Here is a 27,592-nt window from a genome sequence, read left to right on the forward strand (position 1 = left end):
TGGGCACACGGTATCGCTCAGGTATGGCGGGGTCCCCGTGAAACAGGAGGATATGGGGTGACCTCCGAGCTTTGGTGTCTCCTGCCTCCCTTAATGATAACGATCTCTTGTTTTCAGGCTGTCAGTGTGACCTCGGTGGTTCCCCTGGGCTGACATGTGACGAGAGGACGGGAGCCTGTCAGTGCAGAGAAAATGTTCACGGGCCCAAATGTACCGAGTAAGTCTCTGATCCGGTTTATTGAGGGATAAGGGAGCCATTAAAATGTTGCACCTTCTCCTGTGTCCGTTCATCTGGATCCCTTTGGAAAGATTGACTGGTTTGTGGACTCGGAGATCTGTTTGTAACCCCTGAGGCAGAATGTCACCTGGTCAGATGGGCCCTTGAAGCTTATAGACGAGTACACTAGGGAGCCATTAAAATGTGACACCTTTTTCTGTGTCCGTTCATCTGGATCGGTCCCTTTGGTTTCTGGACTCAAAGAGCTGTTTGTAGCCCCTCTGAGGTAGAAAGTGGCACCTGAGCAGAGGGGCTCTTGAAGCTTATAGATGAGTGCAATTGTGTTGGTATCACTGGAACTAACTAAATAGGGAACTAATATTTTGATTGTGCTGATGATGGTGACATTTCTCAGAAGAGCTTCTAAAAAGATAACAAGGCAAGCTCTTCATGAGACTTTTCAATGGTTCGCCCACCTGGGCTAAGTCATTGTACCTCTTGGGTTGCAATTCAGACTTTTAGGAACTTCCAAATTGTAAGCCAGATTCTTTCTGATTTCCAGCGGGGCAGTTGGACCCTGTCAGCAGTGGCATAGTAAATGGAGGGTGGGGGCAGTCTACTCCGGGCACCGTCTTGGTGGGTGTGCTGGCACCTCTTCTCCTCTCCACCCCCTGTGTCCTTCCCTGCCCCTCTGCCACCGTACGCGCGCCTTCCCTTCTCCCCTGTGCCTGTAACTCTCTACCAGCACAAGCATCGGCTCCAACCTGCTGCTCACATTGGCCTCGGCTCTCTCTGAAGTCGCTTCCTGGTCACGGGACCAGAAAGTGAAAACAGAGGGCGAGCCGAGGCTGGCGTGGGCGGCAGGTTGGAAACGCTGCTCGCGCTGGTGAAGCTAAAAGAAGTATGGTGGAAGGAAAGAGGCGCGCACGTGCAGTAGCGGGACAGGGAAGGATCAGGGGGCGGAGAATAGGGGGGGGCTCTTTACCCTTGCTACACCACTGCTTATCTGATTACTGGGAGTGGCAAAATCTCATGTGATGACTGATAGGTGTTATGTTTTGTGCAACTTTTGCCACAGGTGTGATGCTGGACTGTCATGACTCCTCATGGAAGGCCCTGTGTCCAGCTCTCTTTGTTTTGTCAGTGCAGTTTGTAAAGTTGACTTGCAGGTCCACAGCCAGGGGTCCTGTGCATCTGTGGACCTGCAAATAGATTGTCAAAGGGGAACAGCAGGGCTGGCAGCATTCTGGGTACTGTTTGGCACCTGCTTGACCTATCTGGTTTGGGCCCAGCTGTTTTTTGTTGCCCCAACCAACTTCCATTGGGCAGTGACAGCTAGACCTTTTATTCCCAACACCTAGCGACTTTAGCCCACAGTTCCCTCTATGTTCCAGCAGGGGAACTAGGAAATACTGGTGTTTTGGTTTGGTTTTTTTTCCAAAATGGACATACTAGGAGACTAGGAAGGGATGTAGTACAGTGTCACAGCATTCGGCATTAAGTGAGAAAATCAATGTCTTTATTCTACCTGTCAAATTTTTCCCAAGACCTAAAAGAGACCACTATTCCCCTGATCTTCATCACCTGAAGTTTGAGATTGAGGAGGGCAGGACTCCAGATGGCAGGGCAGTTCGTTTCGGCTACAATCCCTTGGAGTTTGAAAACTTCAGCTGGAGAGGGTATGCTCAGATCTCCTCCATTCAGGTAGGAATCAGCTCCATATTTTCATTGGCAGAGTAATTGGTACCCAGGATTAGCACATGAGTATTGTTTCTACAAATACAAAAGACGTACTTTTGAATGCAAAAGATTCCGTTTCTATATAACACTTGGTGCCGAAAATTTAGCCTTCCGAGTTTGATCATTTTCAGCCAAATTTAGACTGAGAGGGGACATGATCGAAACATTCAAAATACTGAAGCGAATAGACTTAGTAGATAAGGACACCCTCTCCAAGGTAGAGAGAACGAAAGGGCACTCTCTAAAATTAAAAGGGGATAGATTCCGTACAAACGTAAGGAAGTTCTTCTTCACCCAGAGAGTGGTAGAAAACTGGAACGCTCTTCCGGAGTCTGTCATAGGGAAAAACACCCTCTAGGGATTCAAGACAAAGTTAGACAAGTTCCTGTTGAACTGGAACGTATGCAGGTAGGGCTAGTCTCAGGGTGCTGGTCTTTGACCAGAGGGCCACCGCGTGAGCAGACTGCAGGGCACGATGGACCACTGGTCTGACCCAGCATTCAAAATACTGAAGGGAATAGACTTAGCAGAAAAAGACCGGTTGTTCACTCTCTCCAAGGTAAAGAGAACGAGAGGGCGCTCTCTAAAGTTAAAAGGTGATAGATTCCGTACAAACGTAAGGAAGTTCTTCTTCACCCAGAGAGTGGTGGAAAACTGGAACGCTCTTCCGGAGGCTGTTATAGGGGAAAACATCCTCCAGGGATTCAAGATAAAGTTAGACAAGTTCCTGCTGAACCAGAACGTACGCAGGTAAAGCTAGACTCAAATAGGGCACTGGTCTTTGACCTAAGGGCCACTGCATGAGCGGACTGCTGGGCACAATGGACCACTGGTCTGACCCAGCAGCGGCAAATCTTATGTTCTTATGAAATTCTCTTAAACTTAGGGAGCTAAATCAGGACTGATGTTGAGTTCCTAAATTAAGTGCTGAAAACAATTGCTAAGCACTCAGACCCGATTCTGTAAACCGCGCCTAAAGCATAGGCGCCGAAGAATGCGGCACATAGCATGTGTCAGTCTTAAGTTAGGCGCCATTTATAGAATCATGCCTACCAGCGCATAAAGTGGACCTAAGCGCCAGTAGATGTCATAACCTTAGGTGCCTCCTATTTGTGCCGGGATTTTCTTGGCCTAAATATCAGTACCTAAGTTCAAAACAGGTGCCTACATGTCCATGATCCACCCTCTAACTGCACCTACTTTCTGGTAGGCTACCTGAAAGTGGCAAGCGCCTGCCAAGTTAGGTACCTACCACCTAATTAATTTTAATTTAATCCAGTTATGAGGTGCTAATTGCTTGCTATTGGTGCCGATTAAGCTTTTTAAATAATTAAGTTAGGCGCATAGATCAGCCTAACTTTAGGCGCCTTTTATTGAATCTGGGCCTTGGGGGCAATTCTATAACTAGGTGCCATGCCATATGCTGAGTGTCTATTCTAGATGCCATTATAGAATATTAGCCTAAGTTGGCATTGGATCATTTATGCCAAGTCAATATCGGGTATAAATGGGCCAATCTAGGATTTTGTCTACCAAAGGTAGGGCACCTGGACCCTTGAAGATCAGTCTGTGTGTTAGATCATAATGCAAAGGGTTTGATTTCATTGGAGCTGTCCAAGCGTTTCAGTAGTTGTGGACTGAATCGCTGCTTGTTTGTAGTTTAGCTTATTTAATATATGCACCATCTTTAAAGATAAGGCAGTGTGTAATAAACTTTGTTCTTCTCAGCAACTGTTTGAAATTGTTGATCTCTGTCTAATTTAGCTTGAAAAATAAAAACTACTGGTTGATAGTCAGTCCGCAGTGTTCAATGTGTCTTAGTTTTTTTAAACACTAATGGCCACAGGCAGAATTAGCCCCAGGTATCGAATGCTAGGCCATGTCAGGATACTGATATTGAATATCTGAAGTTACTTCATTAGGTGCTAGTTGCTGGGTCTTGGCTGAATATTGGCTGAGAGACGCATAAATTCTGGCCAGGTACAGACTTCACCTCCCCCCCCCCCTTTTTATCCCCTTTGTCACCCACCTCACAAAGAAAATATAGCTTTGTGAGTCCCTGGTGGTCTAGGGGGAAATGGACAGGAGTCATACGCCCTTGCTCCTGTCTGGTGTGGCTTGCTTTTCAAAATGGTTACAGTGACCTCTAGTGGCAGCCTTGAGTTACTTCAAATACTGTGAAATCTAGAGTAGAGAGCTGCACGGGAACGGGGACGACGGGAATCCCGCGGGACCCGCGGGCATCCCACGGGTTCCCCCTTCGGGTCACGGGGATCCCGTGGGGACGCCCCTAGGGTCGCGGGGATCCCGTGGGGACGCCCCCTAGGGTCGCGGGGATCCCATGGGGACGCCTCCGAGGGTCGTGGGGCTCCTGCGGGGCTGGATGTACTCAGTCTTCTGGATGTACGCGGCTCTTCTTCTCCCTACCTTCTCTGCTTGCAGCACAGAGCCGAACGGAAGTCTTCCCAACGTCAGCGCTGACGTCGGAGGGGAGGGAGGGCTTAAACAAAGCCTTCCCTCCCTCCGACGTCAGCGCTGACGTCAGGAAGACTTCCGTTCGGCTCCGTGCTGCAGGCAGGGCAGATAAGGAGAAGGAGAGTAGCCTCGCGGTTCGAGTGGCTACCAAGGGAGGGGGGCGGTCTGCCCGCCCCGCCCCGGTTGCAGCACAGCCGGCCAGGTCCCCTTACTTTTGTAGCACTTCCCCGACCGACAGATAACAGCCCGGGTCCGACAATCCTCCCTGCCCTGTAGCCGCGAATCTAAATTACCTTCTTACAGCAGCTCTCCAGAAGCCCTCAATGCATGGTTGTCTTGTCATCTTCATTCAGTTGCCCTCCATGTGTTTCAAGCATATGGACCTCCCAGAATACAAAGGCCACTTCTGGCCCTGTTTAGAGGGTCAGCTGCAGCCCACTGCTGAAAAGTGCAGAGTCAAGGAGACATTTGTAATAACTGTAAGGTGCATTTGTGAGTTGATGTGCCCATGAGTTGAGTCTCTTTCATTTGATAGGAAACTCTGCAATGAGAGGGCATAGGATGAAGTTAAGAGGTGATAGGCTCCGGAGTAATCTGAGGAAATACTTTTTTACAGAAAGAGTGGTAGATGCATGGAACAGTCTCCCAGAAGAGGTGGTGGAGACAGAGACTATGTCTGAATTCAAAAGGGCCTGGGATAGGCACGTGGGATCTCTCAGAGAGAGAAAGAGATAATGGTTACTGTGGATGGGCAGACTAGATGAGCCATTTGACCTTTATCTGCCATCATGTTACAATGTTCCAATACTGTAAAAAATTGGTACAACTCTCCTTTTAAACCCAACACGGGGATGACAGCTGCACTAATATTTCAATGATTAAATAAAGGGGTTTCAGTACGGGCTCAAATATTCCTACGAATGACCAAAAGCCTTTGGTCATTCGTAGGGATAATTGAGCCCATACTGAAACCCCTTTATTTAATCATTGAAATGTTAGTGCAGCTGTCATCCTCGTGTTGGGTTCAAAAGGAGAGTTGTACCAATTTTTTATAGCAGAGTTTTCAAAATATTGGTATTTATAGTTTTTGGTTTTTTGAAGCCTATTCAGTAAATAATGTTTCTATAACCATAAAGTTTATGACATCACAATGCAGGTGTAAAGAGCCTATAGGAAGAGGAGATGCAAATGTTAAGAGTCTTAGCCAATAGGGAGAGGAGGAGATAATAGTTACTGCAGATGGGCAGATTAGATGGGCCATTTGACCTTTATCTGCCATCATGTTTCTATGAATGAGGTTCATTGCTCTGTAATGTTCAATGCAACATGCAGATTTTTAATGGATTGTTGCTTGGTTGTTTTTGTTCAGTAAACAGTGCTGGTGATGTGTTTTGTTCTTTTCTCCATCAGCCCAAGGTGGTGGTGACCATCCATGTGACCTCTCCTGACTTGTTCTGTATTGTCTTCCGCTATGCCAACCGAGGCTCAGCCAGCGTGGAAGGGAGGGTGTCGGTTTTGGAGGAAGGAAAAGTTCATGGTTGCGATAGCTGTAAGTGCTCTTCTGCTCTCTCTTCTGGACTAATTACACCTTGTTTCTGCAGCCTTCTACTCCTCCAGTAATAATGTCTGACACTGTGTTACCACTTCTGGCAAGCACTGACAGCCTCTAGTGTAATACCACAAGACTATGCTAGAGGGCACAGTAGCCATTTTCAACAGGAACCGCAAGGGGCAGGAATGAGTAGGGTTCACTCAAGTCCTGATCATCAGGTCTACTAAGGAAGGCCTGGGGTGAGGGGGCCTACTGTGACTTGGGAGGAAGGTTGGGCGAGGGAATTGGACTATTTTTGGGGGCAATGGGGGGGGGGGGGGAACAGGCAGTATTCATCTGGGACTCCCATAAGTTTTGGTGACCAGGAGAAGTCCAGTGAGACTTAGATATTGAGTGCCAGTGTCCTGGCTTGGCCCAATATTGAATATCCAAAACTAATTTAGCAAGTGATGGTCAGTGTTTAAAAACATGCTGACACTACTAGCTAAATATTGACCAGTAAGTGGGCATATAGTTATTAAATTATATTATAAGCCCTCCAAGGACAGGGAAATACTTATTTCACCTGAATTTGCTGGCGGACATAACAGGCTATAAGTTTTTAAAATAAATAAACAAACAAATATTATTGAAAGTCATAAGCTAAATCCATATAAATAATTTTGTAGCTTCTTGGAGGATTGGGTCCTTGTTTTTATGTGGATTACGAAGTTGAACTTTTAATAAAGTCCTCATCTTGAACATCAGTTTTCCACAGAGTTTTTTTGTTATTCTGGAAAGTAGCTTGTTGGGTTGGTCATTGGGGACCTTTCTTCTCTCCGGCCTGTTCCATCAGTTGGAGATCCAAACCTGGATTATCTGCTCCACAGCAAAGCCATAGGCCACCATGAAGTTAATTTTATAATAAAGTTACTACTACTAATCATTTCTATAGTGCTACTAGATGTACGCGGTGCTGTAAGCTTGATGTTTGCTCACTTTGAACAGGATGGAGCGGAGGGTCGCTGAATCTCTTGATCTGTCTTAAACTGTTGGAAGTTTTTTTTTTCCTGTGAAACAGAGTAATTTTTTTCCCCTTGTTCTTGCTGAAGGTTCTGAACAGACCAAGCAAGTTGTCTTTCCTCCCAGCATGGAGCCAACATTCATTACTGTCCCTCAGAGTAGCTACGGGGGACCTTTTGTTCTGAACCCCAACACATGGTCTCTAGTCATTGAAGCTGAGGGCATACTACTGGTAAGTGCTGTGTACTCTCTTGCATCAGGGGCAAAACTTTATGTTCTCAACCAGTGGTGTAGTAAGAAGGGGGTGGTCTGCCCCGGGAGCCATCTTGGTGAGGGCGCAGGCACCCATATTCCTCTCCTACTGTCGCGTGTGCATGCCACTTCCCTTCCTCGTACCTCTATAACGTTCCTGGTGCAAGCAGCAACCCCCCCCACCTCCCAAGCTGCTGTTGCACCATTGTCTGCTCTTCCTCTGATGTCACTTCCTGGACCTGCGCCTAGGGCGTGCAGCAGCTTGGGAGGTGCTGCTCATGCCAGGAACATTACAGAGGTATGGGGGAAGGGAAGCGGTGCGTAATAGAGGTTTGCACGGGAACGGGGATCACGGGAATCCCACAGGGATCCCCTAGGTCAATGGGACTCCCACGGGGACCCCTCCAAGGCCGACGGGACTCCCACGGGGATGGAACTGGAGTTCCTATCCCAACTCGAGGCCTACCTAATTTTAAGTCCGGCACCGCGCTGAGCTCTCGACGAATCAGCAGAAACAGTCTCTGTCTCATAGGCATGGAGCTCAGCACATAGGCAGTAAGCTCAGCACAGGCATACATTGGTTCAGCTGCAGCACAATGGGCCAATCACAAACGACCATAGAACTCTGGGCCAATCACAAATGACCTCAGAGTTCTAAGGTTGTTTGTGATTGGCCCATTGTGCTGCAGCTGAACCAATGTGTGCCTGTGCTGAGCTTACTGCCTATGTGATGAGCTCCAGAGGAGGGAGAGCCGGCGCCTGAGTTGCTGCTTCTGGGGAGCTGCGGTGCTTCACTTTCGTTGCCTTTTTCTGCGTGTCTAAGGTGCTGCTTTGTGCAGCCGCCCGATCGATGAGCAAGATGGCTCTCTGGCTCCCAGCTGCGTTCTGTCCTGCCCCCACCTGAGCTGGCCAAAGTTGCGCAGGGTAAGTGGGCACTGGATCTGGAGAAGGGAAGGATCTTGGGGTGGGGGCCAGGCCAGAACCCTGCGCCTTCACCTCCATGGCTTCCCACTGCCGTGGTGAAGGTGACTGCAATTCCTGGGCACTTGGGTGGCTGGCTGGGAGAGGGCCTACTCCCCATGCCAAACCACCTGGCTGGGCTGCTGAGGTCAGGTTAGTGAGGCTGGGGGAGGAGGAAAGGCTTGGCGGGGGCTGGGACTTGGCATGCATGTGACAGATGGGGGAGGAAAGAAAGGAGGGTCAATTTGGCCCACAGATTAGGCAAGGCTGGGCTTGGGAATGTGAGGGACAGCTAGGGGGAAGGGAAAGGGAAGTGACAGGCAGGCCAGGGTGAGGAGAAGAAAGACAGAGCTAGCATGAAGGGAGAGAGTGAGGTGACAGGGGAGAGGGTGGGGCACAAGATAGTAGAGACAAGTAACCAGGCAGTATGGCTAATATGAGAACTAGCAAAAGGGACAGATAGGGTAGGGAGAATGAGGCAATGGAGCATGGGATGACAGGTGGCTAGAGAATAAGGTGATAGCCTTCCACCTGGTGCAGAGAGAGAGATAGGGAGAGTGAAGTGGTAGGCTGGATTTGGTGAAGGGGAAGGGAGAGAATCTGGTGACAGGAACAGACATAAGGGGTATAGAGATGATGGTGACAGCCAGGCAGGTCTGCCAGGATCAGGGGTAGGGAGAGTATGATGATGGTGACAAGGAAGCAAGTGGGCCAGTGTGAGGGGTAGGGAGGTTGTGTTCTGTATGTATGAAAAGGACTGTTTTCTTTTAGCGTTGACTGTGCAGGATCGATCTGTATTAATCTGGCTTCAGTTTAACGATGGGTATATTGATGTCTAATGATAACTGCAGTATTCCTGATGCACCCTTGCTGTGTGACTCATGGATTATTACTAAAAAAAAATTTTTATAGAGAGGAGGGGGGTATTAAAAAAGGAGGGGGGTGTTAAAAAATGATTGTATTTTATTGCTGGTTTAAATAAACTAAGACTTTAAAAAAAATCAAAACTTTCTGAAGTAATTGCTGCTTTTTATGGGGACAGGAAACTTTTATGGGGTGGCGGGCGTGAGCGGAGGGGATTCCTCATGGGGATGGAGGGGATTTTGGCAGGTACAGGTAGGATTTTGGCAGGGATGGTTGGGGACGGGTGGGATTTCCGTCCCTGCGCAACTCTCTAGTGCGTAAGTGGTAGGAGGGGGTGGGAAAGGAGCGGGGGGGGGGCGAGGGAGGGGTGCTACCACCCCAGGTGCCTCTCACCCTTGCTGTGCCACTGTCTCAGCTAATCTGCTTCCCTCTCTCTCTACAGGATTATCTGGTTTTGCTCCCCAGTGCTTATTATGAGGCACCCATTCTGCAGCTGAAGGTTACTGAACCCTGCACATACACCCTGAACCCCGAGCAAAGCAATCAAAAGTAAGGAACTCCCTCTTCTAGTCACTGAGTGTAATGTGATTCTGCAAATTACAGTTTCAGTTATTACAATTACCAGTGGCGTAGTAAGGGGGGAGGGGGGTGCCGTGCCGGTGGGGGCCCTGGCACCTCTCCGTCCCCCCAAGCTCACGTCATCCCTCCCCCCCATCCCGTACCTCTGTAGATGTTCGCTAGCGTAAGCAACATCTCCTTCCTGTTGCGCCAACCTGGTTCTCCTTTGAATCACTTCCAGGTCACTGGGCCAGGAAGTGAAATCGGAGGAAAATCCAACGCTGGTGTGAGGAGCATGCTGGAGAAAAGCCACTTGCGCTGCCAAAGATTTTGAAGTACCGGGGGAAAGAGAGAAAGCAAGTGTGGAATAGGGGGCGGGAAGGGGGGGGGCACCACCTCACCAGGCAACTCCTACCCATACTATGCCACTGACAATTACAATTAACATTTGTTATCCACCATTACCATAAAGTTCTATGTAGGCAGCTTACAATACAAGAAGCAGAGCATAGGAATCCAAAGTTCACATGAATCAAACAAACGTTATCTTACTTATCTGACACATATTTTTGCAATAAAATAGTTTTCTGAACTCTCGTATTCAATTAGTTTGCTAAGTATCAAAGATAAAGCATTCCAATGTTTTACTGCTAAAAACTAAACTTATTTACACTGGATGTTGCAAAGTTGAAAAATTATCTAGATGACTTGGTGTAATTTTTTTGGTAAGATCTTAACCAAACTTGACATATATGCTGAAGCTTCTCCCATAAATAATAGTGCAGATTTTAAATACCACCCTGACCTCCACTGATAGCCAATGAAATCTAATCAAAAGTGGTATAACTCTGTCGAACCTTGATGCCTGACAAACACTGTCTCTGTCCTCTTGCATTTGGGGTACCAAGTTGAGTGAACTAAAAACAGGCATAAATAGCTGACTTGGGGGTGGAAGTGGGGGGGGGGGGGGAATCAACTAAGAAATCTGCACTACAGCTGTGGATGAGGTGCAGGATTCCAGGGTGGGAAAAGGCCATAGGGGAGAAGCTCCCCAAAGACACAACAGAACATTGCCTTCTATCCTAGGACTCTTTTTTTCCATTTTCCCAGGAGTCTCTCATGAGGAACGTTTGTCAAAAGCTTTCTAAAAATCTAGGTGCACTACATCAACTGGCTCACCTTTACCAACATGTTTATTCAAGCCTTCAAAGAAATTCAGCAAATTGGTGAGGCAAGACCTCCCTTGGCTGAACCCATTCTGACTTTGTCCCTTTAAACTATGTCTGAATGCGTGTTCCATAATTTTATTTTTTATAATGGTTTCAACTATTTCTCCCGGCACTGAAGTCAGTCGTACTGGTCTGTAATTTCCTGGATCACGCCTGGAACCCTTTTTAAAAATCGCCATATCATTGGCCACCCTTCAATCTTCAGGTACTGCAGACAATTTCAGCAATAGGTTACAGATCACTAACAGCAGATCAGCAGTTTCATGTTTGAGTTCTTTCAGTACCCTGGGATGTATATAATCTTGTCCAGGTCTGTTCAAGTAGCTTCACTTAGACAGTTCAATACAGTAAAGGGCTCCTGGCAGCACCTGACATTTTTCATTTTGCCTGTGGTTTTCTCTCCCTAGTTGCCTTATGTATCAGTTTTTGCCTGTGGATGGTTTTCCTTCTGCCTCTGGAAATGATGGAACGTGCAGAGTAGACAACAGTCTCCCCAGACCTTGCCAGACAGAGCAGCTAACCCCTAGACACCCCCCAATGATTGTCTGCGGTGGAAGTGATGTAAGTATGCCCATCTCATGGGGGCACAAGAAGAATGGTATCTGGGTGCTAGATCTAAGCATATCGCCATTTATCCAGCTGTTTTTCTGGAGATCCAAGTGAAAAGTATTGTTGTTTTTCTTTGTACTTTTAAGAAAGCTTTCCCTCTTTCATCACGCGCAAGTAAACCCATACAGGATCTTCAAGGTGTGAGGTAAAATAAAGCTGGAGGTGCCCAGTGAAGCACTTGGGCATAAGTTCAAAAGTTGGGTCCATTTTCTCATGTGCCTCCTCTCTGTGTTTCAAGTTTATTAGGTTTTTATATACCACCTAACAAGGTTATCTAAGCGGTTTTACAATCAGGTACTCAAGCATTTTTCCTATCGGTCCCAGTGGGCTCACAATCTATCTAGCGCAGACATGGGCAACTCCAGTCCTCGAGGGCTGGAATCCAATCGGGTTTTCAGGATTTCCCCAATGAATATGCATTGAAAGCAGTGCATGCAAATAGATCTCATGCATATTCATTGGGAAAATCCTTTTTTTTCATATTCTTTATTCATTTTTAAAACTTACAATAAGTGCAACAGCATATAACATCAATATTTATTTAAATACATCACTTAATATCCTATTAAAATTTAATTCAGATCCCATAACCCTCCCACCCCCATATTCAATGTCTTTCATCAAACATAAGAAGTCATATAATAACCCCCCTCCACATTATTTGCACTCATAAGAAAACCAAAATACCCCCCACCCTTCTCCCCCCACCTTGGATGTGCATATTTAAGGGAGAAAAATGATAATCATTGGGGAAATCCTGAAAACCCGATTGGATTCCGGCCCTCAAGGACCGGAGTTGCCCATGTCTGATCTAGCATATCTGGGGCTAAGTGACTTGTCCAGGGTTACGAAGAGTAGCGTGGGGTTTGAACCCACAATCCCAGGGTGCTGAGGCTGTAGCTTCAACTACGGCGCCACACCCTCCATCCATACTAATGTCTTATGACATGGAAATGAGAATAGCTGTTATAGTAACTGAAATCTTACAGCTGTGATGAATCCTTCCTGAATTCTTCAGAGGCATTTAGTGTGAAAAGCAGCTTGCTATCGCTTCTGTACCTGGAGCATCTTCAGTTGATTCAGAAAAAGATCGCAGCCTACCAAAAACGTTCTCCTGAAACAGCTGAGCTCCTAGAACTCTTTGTATTTTCAGAGGATACCCATACCTTAAGGAGTTGATGTGTTTTTAGCTTACTGGCTCTTAAAAGCTTTAATTTCCCTTTCCTGTATTTCTCTATTCCCTTCCTTAATGAAGGTTTCACCGTGTAGAAATCCGTTCTCAGATATATGATGCCCAGACTTGGAGAGAAAGGACAGTGTGCAATAGTTTACTAGCCAGAAAATGCAAGGACCAATGAGATTGACAAGATGATTTATTTAAATTTTGCCATTGATCTTTCAGTTCCCTCCTGCTATTTTTGGGCTCCTTGCTATAAGTACCATGAGCTTTCACTGACCACTTTTCAGAACTTTTCCTTACTTTATTCTCCCTCTCTCAATTTCATTGAAGGTCCTTGGCTACAGATCAGAGCTCCTTTAAGAATTGGTGCACTATAGTTCCAACCAGTAGGTGTCACCATTGAGCAATGGCTGGGATACCCTCATAAGAACATAAGAATTGCCGCTGCTGGGTCAGACCAGTGGTCCATCGTGCCCAGAAGTCCGCTCACGCGGCGGCCCTCTGGTTAAAGACCAGTGCCCTAACTTAGACTGCCACTGAGTTACCTGCGCACATTCTGGTTCAGCAGGAACTTGTCTAACTTTGTCTTGAATCCCTGGAGGATGTTTTCCCCTATGACAGACTTCGGAAGAGCGTTCCAGTTTTCTACCACTCTCTGGGTGAAGAAGAACTTCCTTACGTCCATACGGAATCTATCCCCTTTCGATTTAAGAGTGCCCTCCCCTTAGGAGTTGTGAAAGCTGCTTCTTTAGCACTCTCCAGACCAGTAGAGGTTAATCTTTACAAATGGGTATATATCCAATCATGACCAGCAGGTGGAGACTGAAAACAAAACTGTGGGACAGTATATACTATACTCCCTTCTCTATTTCCCTCAGTCTTCTTTCAGTCTCCAGCAGGTGTTGATGTGATCTGTACCCATCTCCCTTGGTAGGGCTGCTGGAATTTGTTTAGGGGGTTTATTGTCCCTGTTTTTGGCCAGACGGAGCTTGGGCGGGCCCTGTTTGGGGGTTCGTCCGACCTCGGGGGTGTCAAACCCGGCGGGTCTCGAGCGGGGTCCCTCCCCCCACTTCCTCCACCTCCCCACATTTTTTTAGAGGAGCCTCAGCAGTAAGCCTTGCCCCCTAAATCAAGCAAGGCATATTGCTTCGAGAGCCTGTGGAGTCTGTTCTGTGAAAAAAAAAAAAAATCCTGAGGTAGTGCTGGTCTGGAGGGTTGTTTCCCTTTAAGAAAACTGTAAATTACTGTATTTTTTCATCTAACCGGCACTTTTTTATAGCTAGGTCGCGTATGGAGCAATGAGCACTTCTAAAGGGAAAAAGTGCTCATTGTGCTCCAGGCGCGAGGCACTCGCGGCCGGCCTGTGCAAGCGGTGTTCAGGCCGGTGCGGTGGAGGAGCTCCGTTGGCAGCGGCTGCAGGCGCCCAGAGCTCCCCGCCGATGATGCCTCACGAGTCGGCTGGGAGCAGTGGGGAAGCCCGGTCTTCCCCAACCGCCCATGGAGGGATTCACCGAGCCGCCGACGGTCGGGTTGTTGGGGATTCCCTCTCAGCTGATGTTTTGACAGCTGATGCAGGCTTGCCTGTTTTAGCGGCTGGGACTGTTCAGGTTTCTCAGCCGCTACAGGCTATGGAGGGAGCTTTTTTGGCAGGAAAGTCACCATCTTCTCAGTCTGGCCCCTCCATTTTGTCTTCCACCTCAGGTGACCTTCCCCCTGTATTGGAAAAACAGGGGCAGGTTTCTGCTGGGTCCCCTGCTGTGGCAGGGAGTCCCTTGGGACCCTCGGGGGGGGTTTTCTCCTGATTTCTTTTTTTCCTTGTGCAGTGCCTATTTTCAGGCGGCTGGGGGTCCCGGTTGCGCTCAGGGGGTTTCGGGGAGTGGGGTTTCCTCTGCGCTCCCTGCGGCTTTGCCTCTCTCGTCTGTTGTGGCGTCCCCTCCTCCGCCTCCCTTGTCCAAGCGTCCGCGGGTGTCGTGGGACGAGGATTTATGGTCGGAGGAGCGTGTCGGTCTGGATGAGGACCTGGACCTTTCTGAGGATTTCCAGGACCCTCTCGAGGAGGCGTCAGTGGTGCGCCTTTTTCAGAGAGATGAGCTGCCGGACCTGATTCAACAGGTTTCTTCGGTGTTGCGTTTTGAGGATGCGCCGCCGGAGACTCCGTGTGTGGGGGACCCTCTGCTACGGGGGATCCGTTCCGTTTCCCGCTCTTTTCCTATGCATCAGGATATTCGGGATATTATACTGGAACAGTGGAAAACGCCGGAGGCGCCGTTTCGTTTGGCGCGCAGCATGGCTCGTTTGTATCCCATCCCAGAGGGGGATCGGGCTACTTTAGCATCGCCAGTCGTAGACGCGGTGGTCTCGGCGATTTCTAAGCGGCATACCGTGCCTGTTGAGGGCGGTTCTGCCTTGCGGGACTCTGAGGAGCGCAAGTTGGAGAACATCCTTAAGCAAAATTTTCAGGTCTCTGCTTTTGGGGTCCAGGCGGCTATTTGTGGGGGGCTTGTCGCTCGCGCCGTGTTTCGGTGGGCTGAGCGTGTCCTGGATCGGGAGTCTGATGACTGGTCTCTGGTGGATCAGGAGGTGGCGAAGATTGAGATGGCTGCTTCGTTCCTCTCAGATGCTCTTTATGACTTGGTGCGGATCTCGGCTAAGTCTATGGCCTTTGGCGTGGCCGCGCGGCGTATTTTGTGGCTGCGCGCTTGGGCGGCGGATGCTGCGTCCAAAGCTAAGCTTACTAAGTTTCCCTTTCGGGGGTGCTTTTTGTTTGGAGAGGAATTGGATAAGTTGATTCAGACTCTGACGGACTCAAAGGTGCCCCGTCTGCCTGAGGACCGTGCCCGCCCTGCGTCTCGGGGTGGCGCTGCCCGGGGGCGTTTGCGGGAGTTTTGCAAGTATCGCCCTGGGCATGGGGCTGCTACTTTCCCGGCTCCAGGGTTTTCCCGGGGTCGGTTCTTCCAGCGCATGCAGCCCTTTCGGGGGGCCCGTCGGGGGGCAGGGAATCCTTCCGCTGGTTCCCCCGCTTCCCGTCCTGCACAATGACTCCTTGCCGGCGCCCCCTTTGGTTCCGGTGGGGGCCCGGTTGCGCGAATTTTTCCCCAAATGGGCCGAGATCACGTCTGATCAGTGGGTCCTGGAGGTGGTGCGGGACGGTTATGCCCTGGAGTTCGCCCGCTCTCTGCCGGACCTTTTCCTCGCCTCTCCATGTCAGACTCCTTGGAAGATGCAGGCTTTTCGCCAGACCCTTCAGCGCTTGCTAGATCCCAAGGCAGTTGTTCCAGTGCCCCCTCCGGAGTGGGGCACCGGCAGGTACTCCATTTACTTTGTGGTGCCCAAGAAGGAGGGGACCTTTCGGCCCATCCTGGATTTGAAAGGGGTCAACAGGGCTCTCAAGATTCCCTCTTTCCGCATGGAAACTCTGCGGTCGGTCATTCTGGCGGTTCAGCCGGGGGAGTTTCTCACTTCTCTCGATCTGATGGAGGCCTACTTGCATGTTCCCATTCGGGCCTCTCATCAGCGCTTCCTTCGCTTTGCGATCTTGGGTCGGCACTATCAGTTCTGTGCGCTTCCCTTTGGTCTGGCCATGGCTCCCCGGACGTTCACCAAGGTGATGGTGGTCGTCGCGGCAGCCTTGCGGTCGGAGGGCATCCTGGTACACCCCTACCTGGACGACTGGTTGATTCGAGCAAAGTCGTTGCAGGAGAGCTCCCGGGTTACGGCTCGGGTGGTGGAGTTTCTCCGGTCGCTGGGCTGGGTGGTCAACCTTTCCAAGAGTCGGTTGGTCCCGGCTCAGCGTCTGGAGTACCTTGGGGTTCTGTTCGACACCTCCTTGGGGAAGGTCTTCCTTCCAGAGGCCCGGGTAAGCAAATTGCAATCTCAGATTCGCCTGCTTTTGGCGTCCCGGTGTCCTCGGGCGCGAGATTTCCTCCAAGTCTTGGGGTCGATGGCGGCGTCCTTGGACGTGGTGAGGTGGGCGCGGGCCCACATGCGTCCTCTTCAGTATGCTCTGCTCCGGAGGTGGTCTCCCCAGAGGCACGGTTTGGATGTTCCTGTTCCCCTGCGAGGTATGGCGCGCTGCAGTCTGCGCTGGTGGCTCCGGACCCCTCACCTGGTTCAGGGGGTGGGTCTGGATCTCCCGCAGTGGACGGTGCTCCTTACGGATGCGAGTCTCCTCGGGGGGCTCAGTGTTTGGGTCACTCAGCTCAGGGCACCTGGTCCACGGAGGAGGCCTCCTGGTCGATCAACGTGTTGGAGACCAGAGCGGTCCGTCTGGCGCTGTTAGCTTTCCACTCCCTTTTGTTGGGCAAGTCGGTCAGAGTCCTGTTGGACAATGCCACGGCGGTGGCTTATGTCAATCGTCAGGGGGGCACCAAGAGCACTCAGGTGGCGCAGGAGGCGGCTCGGCTCATGGTTTGGGCAGAGTCACATCTTCTGGACCTCTCGGCCTCTCACATAGCCGGGGTAGAAAATGTTCAGGCGGACTTCCTCAGTCGTCACTTCCTGGATCCAGGAGAGTGGTGTCTCGGCACCGTGGCGTTTCAGTTGATAGTGCAGGCTTGGGGGCAGCCCCTGATGGATCTGATGGCCACGAGTGGCAACGCCAAAGTGCCCCGCTTCTTCAGTCGTCGCAGGGACGGTCTGGCCGAGGGTCTGGATGCTCTGGTCCAACCGTGGCCGACGGAGGGGCTGTTGTATGTGTTCCCTCCTTGGCCATTAGTGGGCAGAGTACTTCTTCGCATTGTTCACCATCCGGGTCTGGTGGTTCTGATGGCTCCGGATTGGCCTCGACGTCCGTGGTATGCGGATCTGGTGAGGCATCTGGTGGCGGATCCTCTTCCTCTGCCTCTCTTGGACGATCTTCTGACGAAGGGTCCCATTCCCATGTTCGACCCGTCTCCCTTCTGTCTTACGGCTTGGCTCTTGAAAGGGGTCGCCTTAGTAAGAAGGGATATTCAGATAAGGTGATCTCTACACTCTTGGGATCCCGGAGGCTTTCTACTTCTCGGGCTTATGTGCGGGTTTGGCGTCTCTTTGAGGGGTGGTGCCGGGCGCGGGGAGTGGTCTCTTTTCGCGTTTCCCTGCCTAACATTCTAGAGTTCTTGCAGGATGGCCTGGATAGAGGCCTGACTTGGTCTTCTCTCCGGGTTCAACTTGCGGCCCTGTCGGCTTTTCGAGGGTTTGTGACAGGTCAGCGTTTGTCGGCCATTCCTGATGTGATTCGCTTTTTGCGGGCGGCCAAATTGCTCAGGCCTCCCCTACGGCCCTCGGTTCCCTCTTGGGATCTCAATCTGGTTCTCTCTGTTTTGGTGCGCCCGCCTTTCGAGCCATTGGATGGCTGTTCTTTGAAGGACCTTACTCTGAAGGCAGTCTTTTTGGTGGCCATTACTTCCGCTAGGCGTGTTTCTGAGCTACAGGCTTTCTCTTGTAGGGCTCCCTTCTTGGAGTTTTCTAGGGAGCGGGTTGTCTTGCGGCCTGTTCCTTCCTTTCTGCCGAAAGTAGTTTCTCCTTTTCATGTCAATCAATCGGTGGTCCTCCCGGTCTTGGGTGGTCGGGAGGGCTCTTCTGAGCAACGGCAGCTGCGCAAGTTGGATGTCGGTCGGGTCCTCCGCTCTTATGTGCAGGGAGTTCCGGAAATCCGATCATCTCTTTGTTCTTCTGGCGGGTCCTCGTCGGAGGGCTGGCGCTTCTAAGGCTACTATTGCGCGCTGGATCAAGGAGACGATTGCTTCCGCTTATCTTCTGAGACAGAAGCCTGTTCCGGAGTTTCTCAAGGCTCATTCCACTCGGGGTCAGGCAGCTTCTTGGGCTGAGTCGTCGCTCGTGCCTCCAATGGATATTTGTAAGGCTGCAGTTTGGTCTTCCTTGCATTCCTTTGTTAGACATTATCGGGTTGATGTGCAGGCGCGTCGGGACGCGGTGTTCGGTGAGCGTGTTCTGGTATCGGCCCTTCGGGGGTCCCGCCCGTGAGAGGGACTGCTTTGGTACGTCCCATTTGTAAAGATTAACCTCTACTGGTCTGGAGAGTGCTAAAGAAGGAGAAATTAGGTTCTTACCTGCTAATTTACTTTCTTTTAGCTTCTCCAGACCAGTAGAGGTCCCCACCCTGTCTGTCTGTTGTTGTTGTTGTTGTTGTTGTTGTTGGGGCTGTTTCGCGGGCAGTTTTTGTTTTTTTGCTGCGGGTTCTAGTATTTTTCTAGGGCCGGGGAGAATTGAAGAACAGCGGCTGTGGCTCGGCTGGCTTAGCTGGCGAGCTGTGGGGACATTTTCCTTCGGGTATTTCTCCTCTGCATTTTCCAACAGCACTTGGGTATGTTAATTGTTACTCCTGTTCGGAGTATTGTTTTCTTTCTGTTTTTCCAGTTCTTGGTTCTGCTTGGCTATTCGGCAGACTGAGGGAAATAGAGAAGGGAGTATAGTATATACTGTCCCACAGTTTTGTTTTCAGTCTCCACCTGCTGGTCATGATTGGATATATACCCATTTGTAAAGATTAACCTCTACTGGTCTGGAGAAGCTAAAAGAAAGTAAATTAGCAGGTAAGAACCTAATTTCTCCTTCTACAGCTGCCCCAGGGTAGAAAAGACCTGATCTGGAAACCAAACTTGAGTTTCCTGTTAGATTGTGAGCCTGCCAGGACAGATAAGGAAAAATGCTTCAGTACCTGAATGTATACTGCTTAGACAATCTCCATTGATAGGCAGCATGTTAATACCTTAAATAAACTAAAAAAATAAAATTCAGCACTGCCACTGAGTTACCAGCAGAGAGAATTAAAGATGCAGCGCCCTCCAGGAATCTACAAAGAAAGTGACTGGTGGTTTTATGCCATTTCCTGGGCAACACTAGCCTCTCATTATAAACCAAATACAGAACAAAATCCCACAAGTAACAACTTTGGTATCAACAGAAAACCCAAACCTAGAGTGATTGAAATATTCTCTGTATCGTCAACTGACCACCTAGAACAGGGGTGTCAAAGTCCATCCTCGCATGAGATCTATTAGCATACAATGAAAGCTGTGCATGCAAATAGATCTCATGCATATTCATTGGGGAAATCCTGAACAACCGACTGGATTGCGGCCCTCGAGGAAGGACTTTGACACCCCTGACCTAGAACATGTTTCAAGGGAAAGATAATTTTTTCTTATATTTGCCCTGCACTTTGTACATTTTCTAAAAGTTCAATTTACTGAAAAGAATCTAGAATTTCTTTTGAAGAAAAGGAAGGTTGATTGCTCAAACTACCATTACTTAAATTCCACCTTGTAGCCCAAAGTTCCTAACCAGTAGGAGGTACGTTCACTCTTTAGTGCTACCGGTTTCAGAATATCTGTTGGATATTTCCAAGTCTGAGGTGGTTTTGAAAGTGTGTGTGGATTTTCTGCTTGCAGGTGGACATCCATTTCCGGATTCCTGTTCCTGAACCTGGCCAATACATTCTCTTACTGGAATATGCCAATGAAGCAGCCATGCAGAATGCAGGCGTCACCATGACCTCTCCAAATGTGGATGTACAGCAAGGGTCCTTCACCTTTTACCCCTGCAGCTACAGGTAATGAAAAGTCTGTAACAGAGAGCACTGGTAGTTTTGTAAATGGGCGCCTAGGGTAAGAGGGTATGAAGGTACCTAAAATACAAGCAAAATAGAAGATGCAGATATTTACACCAATCCTAGGCCAGGTCTAAATGTCCACGCCAATATCTGTTATGTATACACATAAATTATAGTATTTTATAATCTGGGCATACTTGTATGCTCCATCCACATTCTGCCCAAACCTCACCCCTGTGCATGCCCACTTTGCCCAAGCTCCACCCTGTATACACCCATTATAATGGTTTGTAGCATTGTATCATGATACATACTTTGCAATTAAGTCTGCATTTTGTAAGGAGTCATTTATCTGGATATGTTGCTACAAAAGTCACTGCTTAAAGTATATTCCCCCTTATAAAATTACATCTTATTGCCATTATGTCCATGATCGTTGTATTTTCTTATGAAGGTCTTATTTTTAAATATTCTTTTGACATTTTTGAACTGATATGCTGTACCAGACCTTGGCCAAATGGTGTCAGCTAGGATCTGTGTGACACTTCAATGTGTTTCAGCTGTAACATTTCACTACTGATATGTTAACCATGTTCTAAAGCCACTAAATTCTTAAGGGAGAGGAGGGTAAAAGAAGAGAGGGTTAGTTAAAATCAGATGCGGTCCATCTCCATGCTTTTGAGTTGTAATATGGACAACAGGATGTTGTAATATGGACAACAGGATGCCCCGATGTAGGAACAAAGGACTACTACTCATACATAAGAGAGGTCGACCTCACAGCTAACAAAGGAGAACAAGCAGGAAGGGACAACTCAGACACAGGAGGGGAAGACCACACAGCAAACATGGAAGATAACACAGGAGCAGTAAAGGATACCGTAAATAAAACTGTAAGGACAGCCAAGAGTAGAAGGTCCAAAAAGGTAACACGAAGGGAACTTAGATGCATATATACAAATGCTAGAAGTATAGGAAACAAAATGGGAGAACTAGAGATGATAGCAAGACATGAGAACATGGATATCATTGGCATAACAGAAACATGGTGGAATGAAGAAAACAAATGGGACACAGTACTACAGGGATACAAACTATATAGAAGGGATCGAGAAGGGCAGAAAGGTGGAGGTATTGCCCTATATGTTAAGGAAGAAATAGATTCTGTTGGAATGATTACAACAGACAGGAAAGAGAAGCTGGAGTCCCTCTGGATCAAAATTCCTGGTCAAAATGGCGCAGATACAAAAATTGGCCTTTACTATCGTCCCCCAGGACAGGCGGTAGACACTGACTCAGAAATGATGGAGGAAATCAAACAAGTGTGCAGGACAGGCAATGTAGTTATATTGGGAGACTTCAATCTCCCAGGAATAGACTGGAAACTAGGAGCCTCCAACTGCGGCAAGGAGGCCAAGTTCCTGGAGGTGCTAGGGGATTGCTTCCTGGAGCAAATGGTAAAAGAGCCGACAAGAGGCGACGCCATCTTGGACTTAGTCTTAAATGGTCTCAAGGGACCGATAACAGAAGTAGAAGTCAGGGCTCCATTGGGAACGAGTGATCACAATGTAATCAACTTTAAACTGGACATCGGGAAAAGGAAACATGCCAAAACCTTAACCACCACCTTAAACTTTAAAAAGGGTAAATACGATTGCATGAGAGCCATGGTAACAAAACGACTCGAGAAGATGGTGGACAAACTTGAAACAGTAGATCAGGCATGGTGCCTATTGAAAAATACTATTGCAGAAGCACAAGATCTCTACATTCCGAGGATTTCTAAAGATCGGAGAACTAAAGGCAAAGGAGAACCGGCATGGCTTACCATACAGGTGAAGGAAGCCATAAAAGAAAAGAAGGACTCTTTCAAAATATGGAAATGCACGAAGACAACCGAAGCCTGGAACAAACATAAAGATGATCAGAAGAAATGTCACAAAGCGGTGAGGGATGCAAAACAGGACTATGAGGAAAAAATAGCCCGGGAGGCCAAAAACTTCAAGCCCTTTTTTAGATACGTGAAGGGGAAAAAACCTGCAAAAGAGGCAGTGGGACCCCTGGACGACAAGGGAATAAAAGGGTACATCAAGGAAGATAAACAAATCGCAGACAAACTAAATTCCTTCTTTGCCTCCGTCTTTACGAAGGAGGACACCTCAACAATACCTGAAGCGGAGAAACTGTTTACAGGAGAAATAGAGGACAGCCTCACCACAGTTGAAGTGAACTTGGATCAGATATACTACCAGATCGACAAACTTAAAAGTGACAAATCCCCTGGACCGGATGAAATTCACCCGAGAGTCTTGAAGGAATTGAAGGTTGAAATCGGAGAGTTATTGCAAAAACTTGCAAACCTGTCAATCAGAACTGGACAGATACCAGACGACTGGAAGAAAGCAAACGTCACACCAATTTTCAAAAAAGGATCGAGAGGAGAACCGGGCAACTATAGACCTGTGAGTCTTACGTCTGTCCCCGGCAAGATGATTGAATCACTGATCAAGGATAGCATAGTTCAGCACTTGGACACACACGACTTGATGAAACCCAGTCAACATGGATTCAGGAAAGGGAAATCGTGTTTGACGAATTTACTCCAATTCTTTGAGACCGTGAACAAGCAAATTGATAGTGGAAAGCCGGTGGACATAATATACTTGGATTTCCAGAAAGCGTTCGACAAAGTTCCACACGAAAGACTTCTCAGGAAACTACAAAGCCATGGCATAGAGGGAGATATACAAAGATGGATAGGCAAATGGCTGGAAAACCGAAAGCAGAGAGTGGGCATAAATGGGAAGTTCTCTGACTGGGAGAAAGTGACTAGTGGTGTACCCCAGGGCTCGGTACTTGGGCCGATCCTTTTTAATATTTATATCAATGACTTGGAAAACGGAACATCCAGTGAGATCATCAAGTTTGCAGACGACACAAAACTCTGCCGGGCAATCAGATCGCAGGAGGATAGTGAGGAACTCCAGAGCGATTTGTGTCGGTTAGAAAAATGGGCGGAGAAATGGCAAATGAGGTTCAACGTGGAGAAATGCAAGGTAATGCATTTAGGCAGTAAGAATAAGGAATACGAGTACAAAATGACAGGTGCAACTCTGGGAAAAAGTGAACAAGAAAGAGACCTGGGTGTACTGATAGATAGGACCCTGAAGCCGTCGGCACAATGCGCGGCAGCGGCAAAGAAGGCAAATAGAATGTTGGGCATGATAAAGAAAGGAATCTCGAGTAGATCGGAGAAAGTAATAATGCCGCTTTATAGGGCAATGGTCAGACCTCACTTGGAATACTGCGTCCAACATTGGTCTCCCTACCTAAAGAAGGATATAAAACTGCTGGAGAGGGTGCAGAGACGAGCAACTAAACTAGTGAAGGGTATGGAGAAACTGGTATATGAGGATCGACTTAAAACACTGGGATTGTTCTCCCTTGAGAAAAGGAGACTGCGGGGGGATATGATCGAGACCTTCAAAATACTGAAAGGAATCGACAAAATAGAGCAGAGAAGATTATTTACATTGTCCAATTTGACATGGACAAGAGGACATGAAATGAAGCTAAGGGGGGACAAGTTCAGGACTAATGTCAGGAAGTTCTGCTTCACACAGAGAGTGGTGGACATCTGGAATACTCTCCCAGGGGAGATTATTGCGGAATCGACAGTCCCAGGCTTCAAAAGCAAACTAGATGCATATCTCCTTGAGAAAGGCATATAAAGATATGGTGGCTATAAATAAACCAGGTGTATACCTGGCGGGGCCTCCGCGTGTGCGGATCGCCGGACTTGATGGACCGAAGGTCTGATCCGGAGATGGCGCTTCTTATGTTCTTATGTTCTTATGTTCTAATAAAAATGAGTTTGGTAGAGTGTGGGTAGACGAGAGAGGACGTAAACCCAGGAAGTGTTTTTGACCCCAGAAGGTTAAAGGCATGTGCTTTCACACCTGTCTAAGCTTCACCAGAAGGGAATTTATGGGTTATCTTTCTCTAAGTTTTTCCAAGTTTTTTAAAAATTTGATTCGATCACTTATCTTGTTTTACAGAGCGAAATACAATTAATAAAAAAAAGCATAAAAAGACATACAATTTAAGAACCGAACATTTAAGGTAAACTAAGCAGACATACAAACAAACTAGCACAAAGGGGTAAAGGGGGCAGAACTATAATCTGGTGTTTAAAGGCCAAAGAAGTCACATATATGGAAAGCACGATGAGGTAGGGATGGGGAAGAGGAAGAAAGAGAGAGAGAAAAAAAAAAAGTAACCGAGAAAGGATGAAGAGAAATCTATTTTAAAAGAAAATTAAAGACCGAAAGTATCTTTAAATAAGAAACTTTTCAGGTTATTTTTGAAGCATGTCAAGATTATCTTCCTCTCTTAAATGTTTTGCCATAGCATTCTAGAGCTGAGGCGCTGACACGGAGAAGATGTCTTGTCGTCGGGTCCCTATTATTTTCAGAGAAGGGACTGTTGACGGTTAAAAGTGAAAGAACTGGAAAAACCTCTCTCTTAGAAAAGAGAAATGGTAATGGGATTGCGCTGATAATGCAGCGGAGGCATACATGGACGGCTACCATGCTCTTCTGCACAGAGCTACTTACTGCGTCATAAGATAGGAGCCGGGGCGTGGGACACTTCCACTGGGCTTCCTTGGGACCGTCACTGTACAGGGGGGAGTTATTAGTGACGTGCCTAGACATGAGCTGCTTTAACTCTTCCTGAGCGGGCTGTACTCTCATCTTGCTGTTTTTCTTTTTAGTTTCCTGTGCCGTGGCGTGGCGTTGGATTCTCAGAATGGCCTGAGGGCTTTTGAACTCACTGCGGAAGCCAACATACGTGTGACTGCGGATCGTGCTCAGTTCTTCTTGGTGAGCTCCCAGCAAAGACCCGAAAGCACACGGTGTGGGAAGAAGCCCTGGGTCATATCTGCTCAGACTTGGGCTGCGCTCTGGCTTGTGTTGTTCCACAATTGGCAGAAATTGCCTTGTATGAATGAGGCTAGAGCCGGGACATGCTGGATTGGGGGAGAGGGAGCCTTTACTGCACAGCAGCCATCAGGCTACAGCTGCCAGGCTCCCAGTCTTTCTCTCCAATTCAAACCAAGAGAGCAAAGAGAAAGAGTGACTTTAGTCTTTAAGGGCTCCTTTTACTAAGGTGCGCTAGCGTTTTTAGCGCATGCTAACCCCACGCTACGCTGTTAGAACTAACGCCAGCTCAATGCTGGCGTTAGCATCTAGTGCGTGGCATTGTAGTGCACGCTATTCCACGCATTAAAAGCCCTAACGCAGCTTAGTAAATGACTGGATATGGGTAAACTGGCGTACTGGGATAGACCAGAGGGATAGCTGGAACTGCTCCAGCTCCAATACTACCTCTAAGGATTGACCGGGTGTGTGAAAATTTTGTTTCTTGTGAACGACAAGTTCTTTTTTTTTTTTTTTTTAAATATAATTCTTTATTCATTTTATAACTTACATCAAGTACATCAACATTGGTATTAACATTTTAACATAGATATATCACTTGAAATTCTACAATTAATCTTATCAAATTAAATTTATCCCCTTCCCTTCCAAGTTCTAAGAAATGCTTTTTTTGGGGGGAGGAGAGCAACAAATTTTAAAATCCAATAATTTTCCAGATTTGCAAATATTTTTGTGAGAGGATCATGTAAAATCTGTGAGCAATTGCTCATTCAGGCCACTTAGAGGGAACATAGCCTAGCTCCTCAGGGTTTTATTTCCAAGACTCCATAAAAGTAACACAATTAATGATCAGGGCTTAGGGATCTTTGATTTTGCGAGACTCAGGTCTGATGGGACTGAATAGTAGGTAACCTCAGTTTTCTTGTTCACAATGAGTCTCGTCCCCAGAGAGCCTAAGCACAGAAAAAGTACCTGCATATACTGTAATACAGTGTTTTCCCGAAAATAAGACAGTGTCTTATATTAATTTTGGGTCCAAAAAAATGCACTAGGGCTTACTTTTGGGGATGTCTTATTTTTTTCATGTACAACAATTATCTCTCCCTTCCTCTCCTCCACCACAGTTCTTCCTCTTCCCCCCCCCCCCCCATGTGCAGCATCTTTCTATCCCTCCCTCACATCCCCCTGTGCAGCAGAACCCCACTGACCCTCCTACCGTGAGACTAACATACCTCCACTCGAGGCCTCCTAAAGTAGCAGGGGTGGGGGTTGCTGAATCGACAAGTCCAATTTTTTCAGCAAATCAGACAGCACTAGTGTCAGGGATGGAGTCAGGGAGTGTCAGGTACATTAGGGGGTGGGGGTGCTTAAGGGGTCGATCTTAATTAGGGCTTATTTTTGGGGTAGGGCTTATATTAGGAGCATCTTTAAAAATCATGCTAGGGCTTATTTTCAGGATAGCTCTTATTTTCAGGGAAACGGTATATTTAAGCCACTTGGGTTGTACCCGGAGAAAGGCGGTAAATCAAATCCATGACCCTTCACTCTTTATCCCGTTCATAAGTGATTCCCAAACCAATCCTTGGGAGAGGGAAGTAGGCATTCAAGTCTTCAGAATATCCACAATGAATATAGCATACACTACCTCCTTAGTATGCAATCTATCTCATGCATATTTTTATTTATTTAAAATATTTTTATCTCGCTAATCCAACAATGCTAAGCGGGTTCCAAAGTTACATACATAAACTAAAATACAAAATATAAATTAACACACCATCACCAAACAGAACCTCTCTGGCAAAAACCCCCACACACACACACAGTAACACATAAATTTAAAACTACATAACAAGAAAAGCAGGTCATACGGTTTTCAAATAAAGGTATTTGATAAGACCCATCTCAGACAAAATTTAGAATTCCCATATTCATTGGGGATATCCTGAAAACCTGATTAGCTGGGCGTTACCCCAGCACAAATTTGGGAAAACCTGGCCTGTAATCTAGATGAGGCAATAGGATGTAAAGTGATAGCCAGTGTCCAGAACTCACTTTGAAGCCAGGACTTCTTGTCTCCAGTCCTTTTTGGTAACCCCTGGCTCACCTGAGCTCTTCTAGAAATAGCAGACAATAATAGTTTTCTTACTCTCGTTCACACTTTTTTCATGTCAAGACTCAATTATTGTAATATCATGTATCACAAAATCCAATATTAGATGGCTTCAAATGTTGACAGGTTATTACTAAACTAAACTAAACTAAACCTTAGGTTTGTATACCGCGCCATCTCCACAAGCGTAGAGCTCGGCACGGTTTACAGAGTTAGGAAGAAAGGAACTCCTATGAAGGGTTATAGGAAAGGAACAAGAAGAAAAAGAGGGACAAGGGTCCTAGAGAGCAGGAGGTGTTAGATTTTTGAAAAGAGCCAAGTTTTCAGGTGTTTGCTGAAGAATTGGAGG

General features: G+C 47.6%; 1 protein-coding gene across 2 annotated transcripts in view; it reads left to right on the forward strand.

Annotated features, from left to right (window-relative positions):
• Positions 1–27,592, forward strand: part of LAMA5 (laminin subunit alpha 5) — a 406,583-nt gene that overhangs the window by 212,017 nt on the left and 166,974 nt on the right. For both annotated transcript variants that reach the window (XM_033963610.1, XM_033963611.1), the window contains exons 21-28: positions 118–217; positions 1,765–1,921; positions 5,843–5,981; positions 7,076–7,218; positions 9,505–9,611; positions 11,257–11,410; positions 20,030–20,190; positions 24,965–25,073. In XM_033963610.1, the coding sequence (XP_033819501.1) occupies positions 118–217; positions 1,765–1,921; positions 5,843–5,981; positions 7,076–7,218; positions 9,505–9,611; positions 11,257–11,410; positions 20,030–20,190; positions 24,965–25,073 (1,070 nt within the window). The remainder of the gene's footprint in view (positions 1–117; positions 218–1,764; positions 1,922–5,842; positions 5,982–7,075; positions 7,219–9,504; positions 9,612–11,256; positions 11,411–20,029; positions 20,191–24,964; positions 25,074–27,592) is intronic.

This window comes from Geotrypetes seraphini, chromosome 11 (genome assembly GCF_902459505.1).
Source record: "Geotrypetes seraphini chromosome 11, aGeoSer1.1, whole genome shotgun sequence".
Classification (NCBI taxonomy): Eukaryota; Metazoa; Chordata; class Amphibia; order Gymnophiona; family Dermophiidae; genus Geotrypetes; species Geotrypetes seraphini.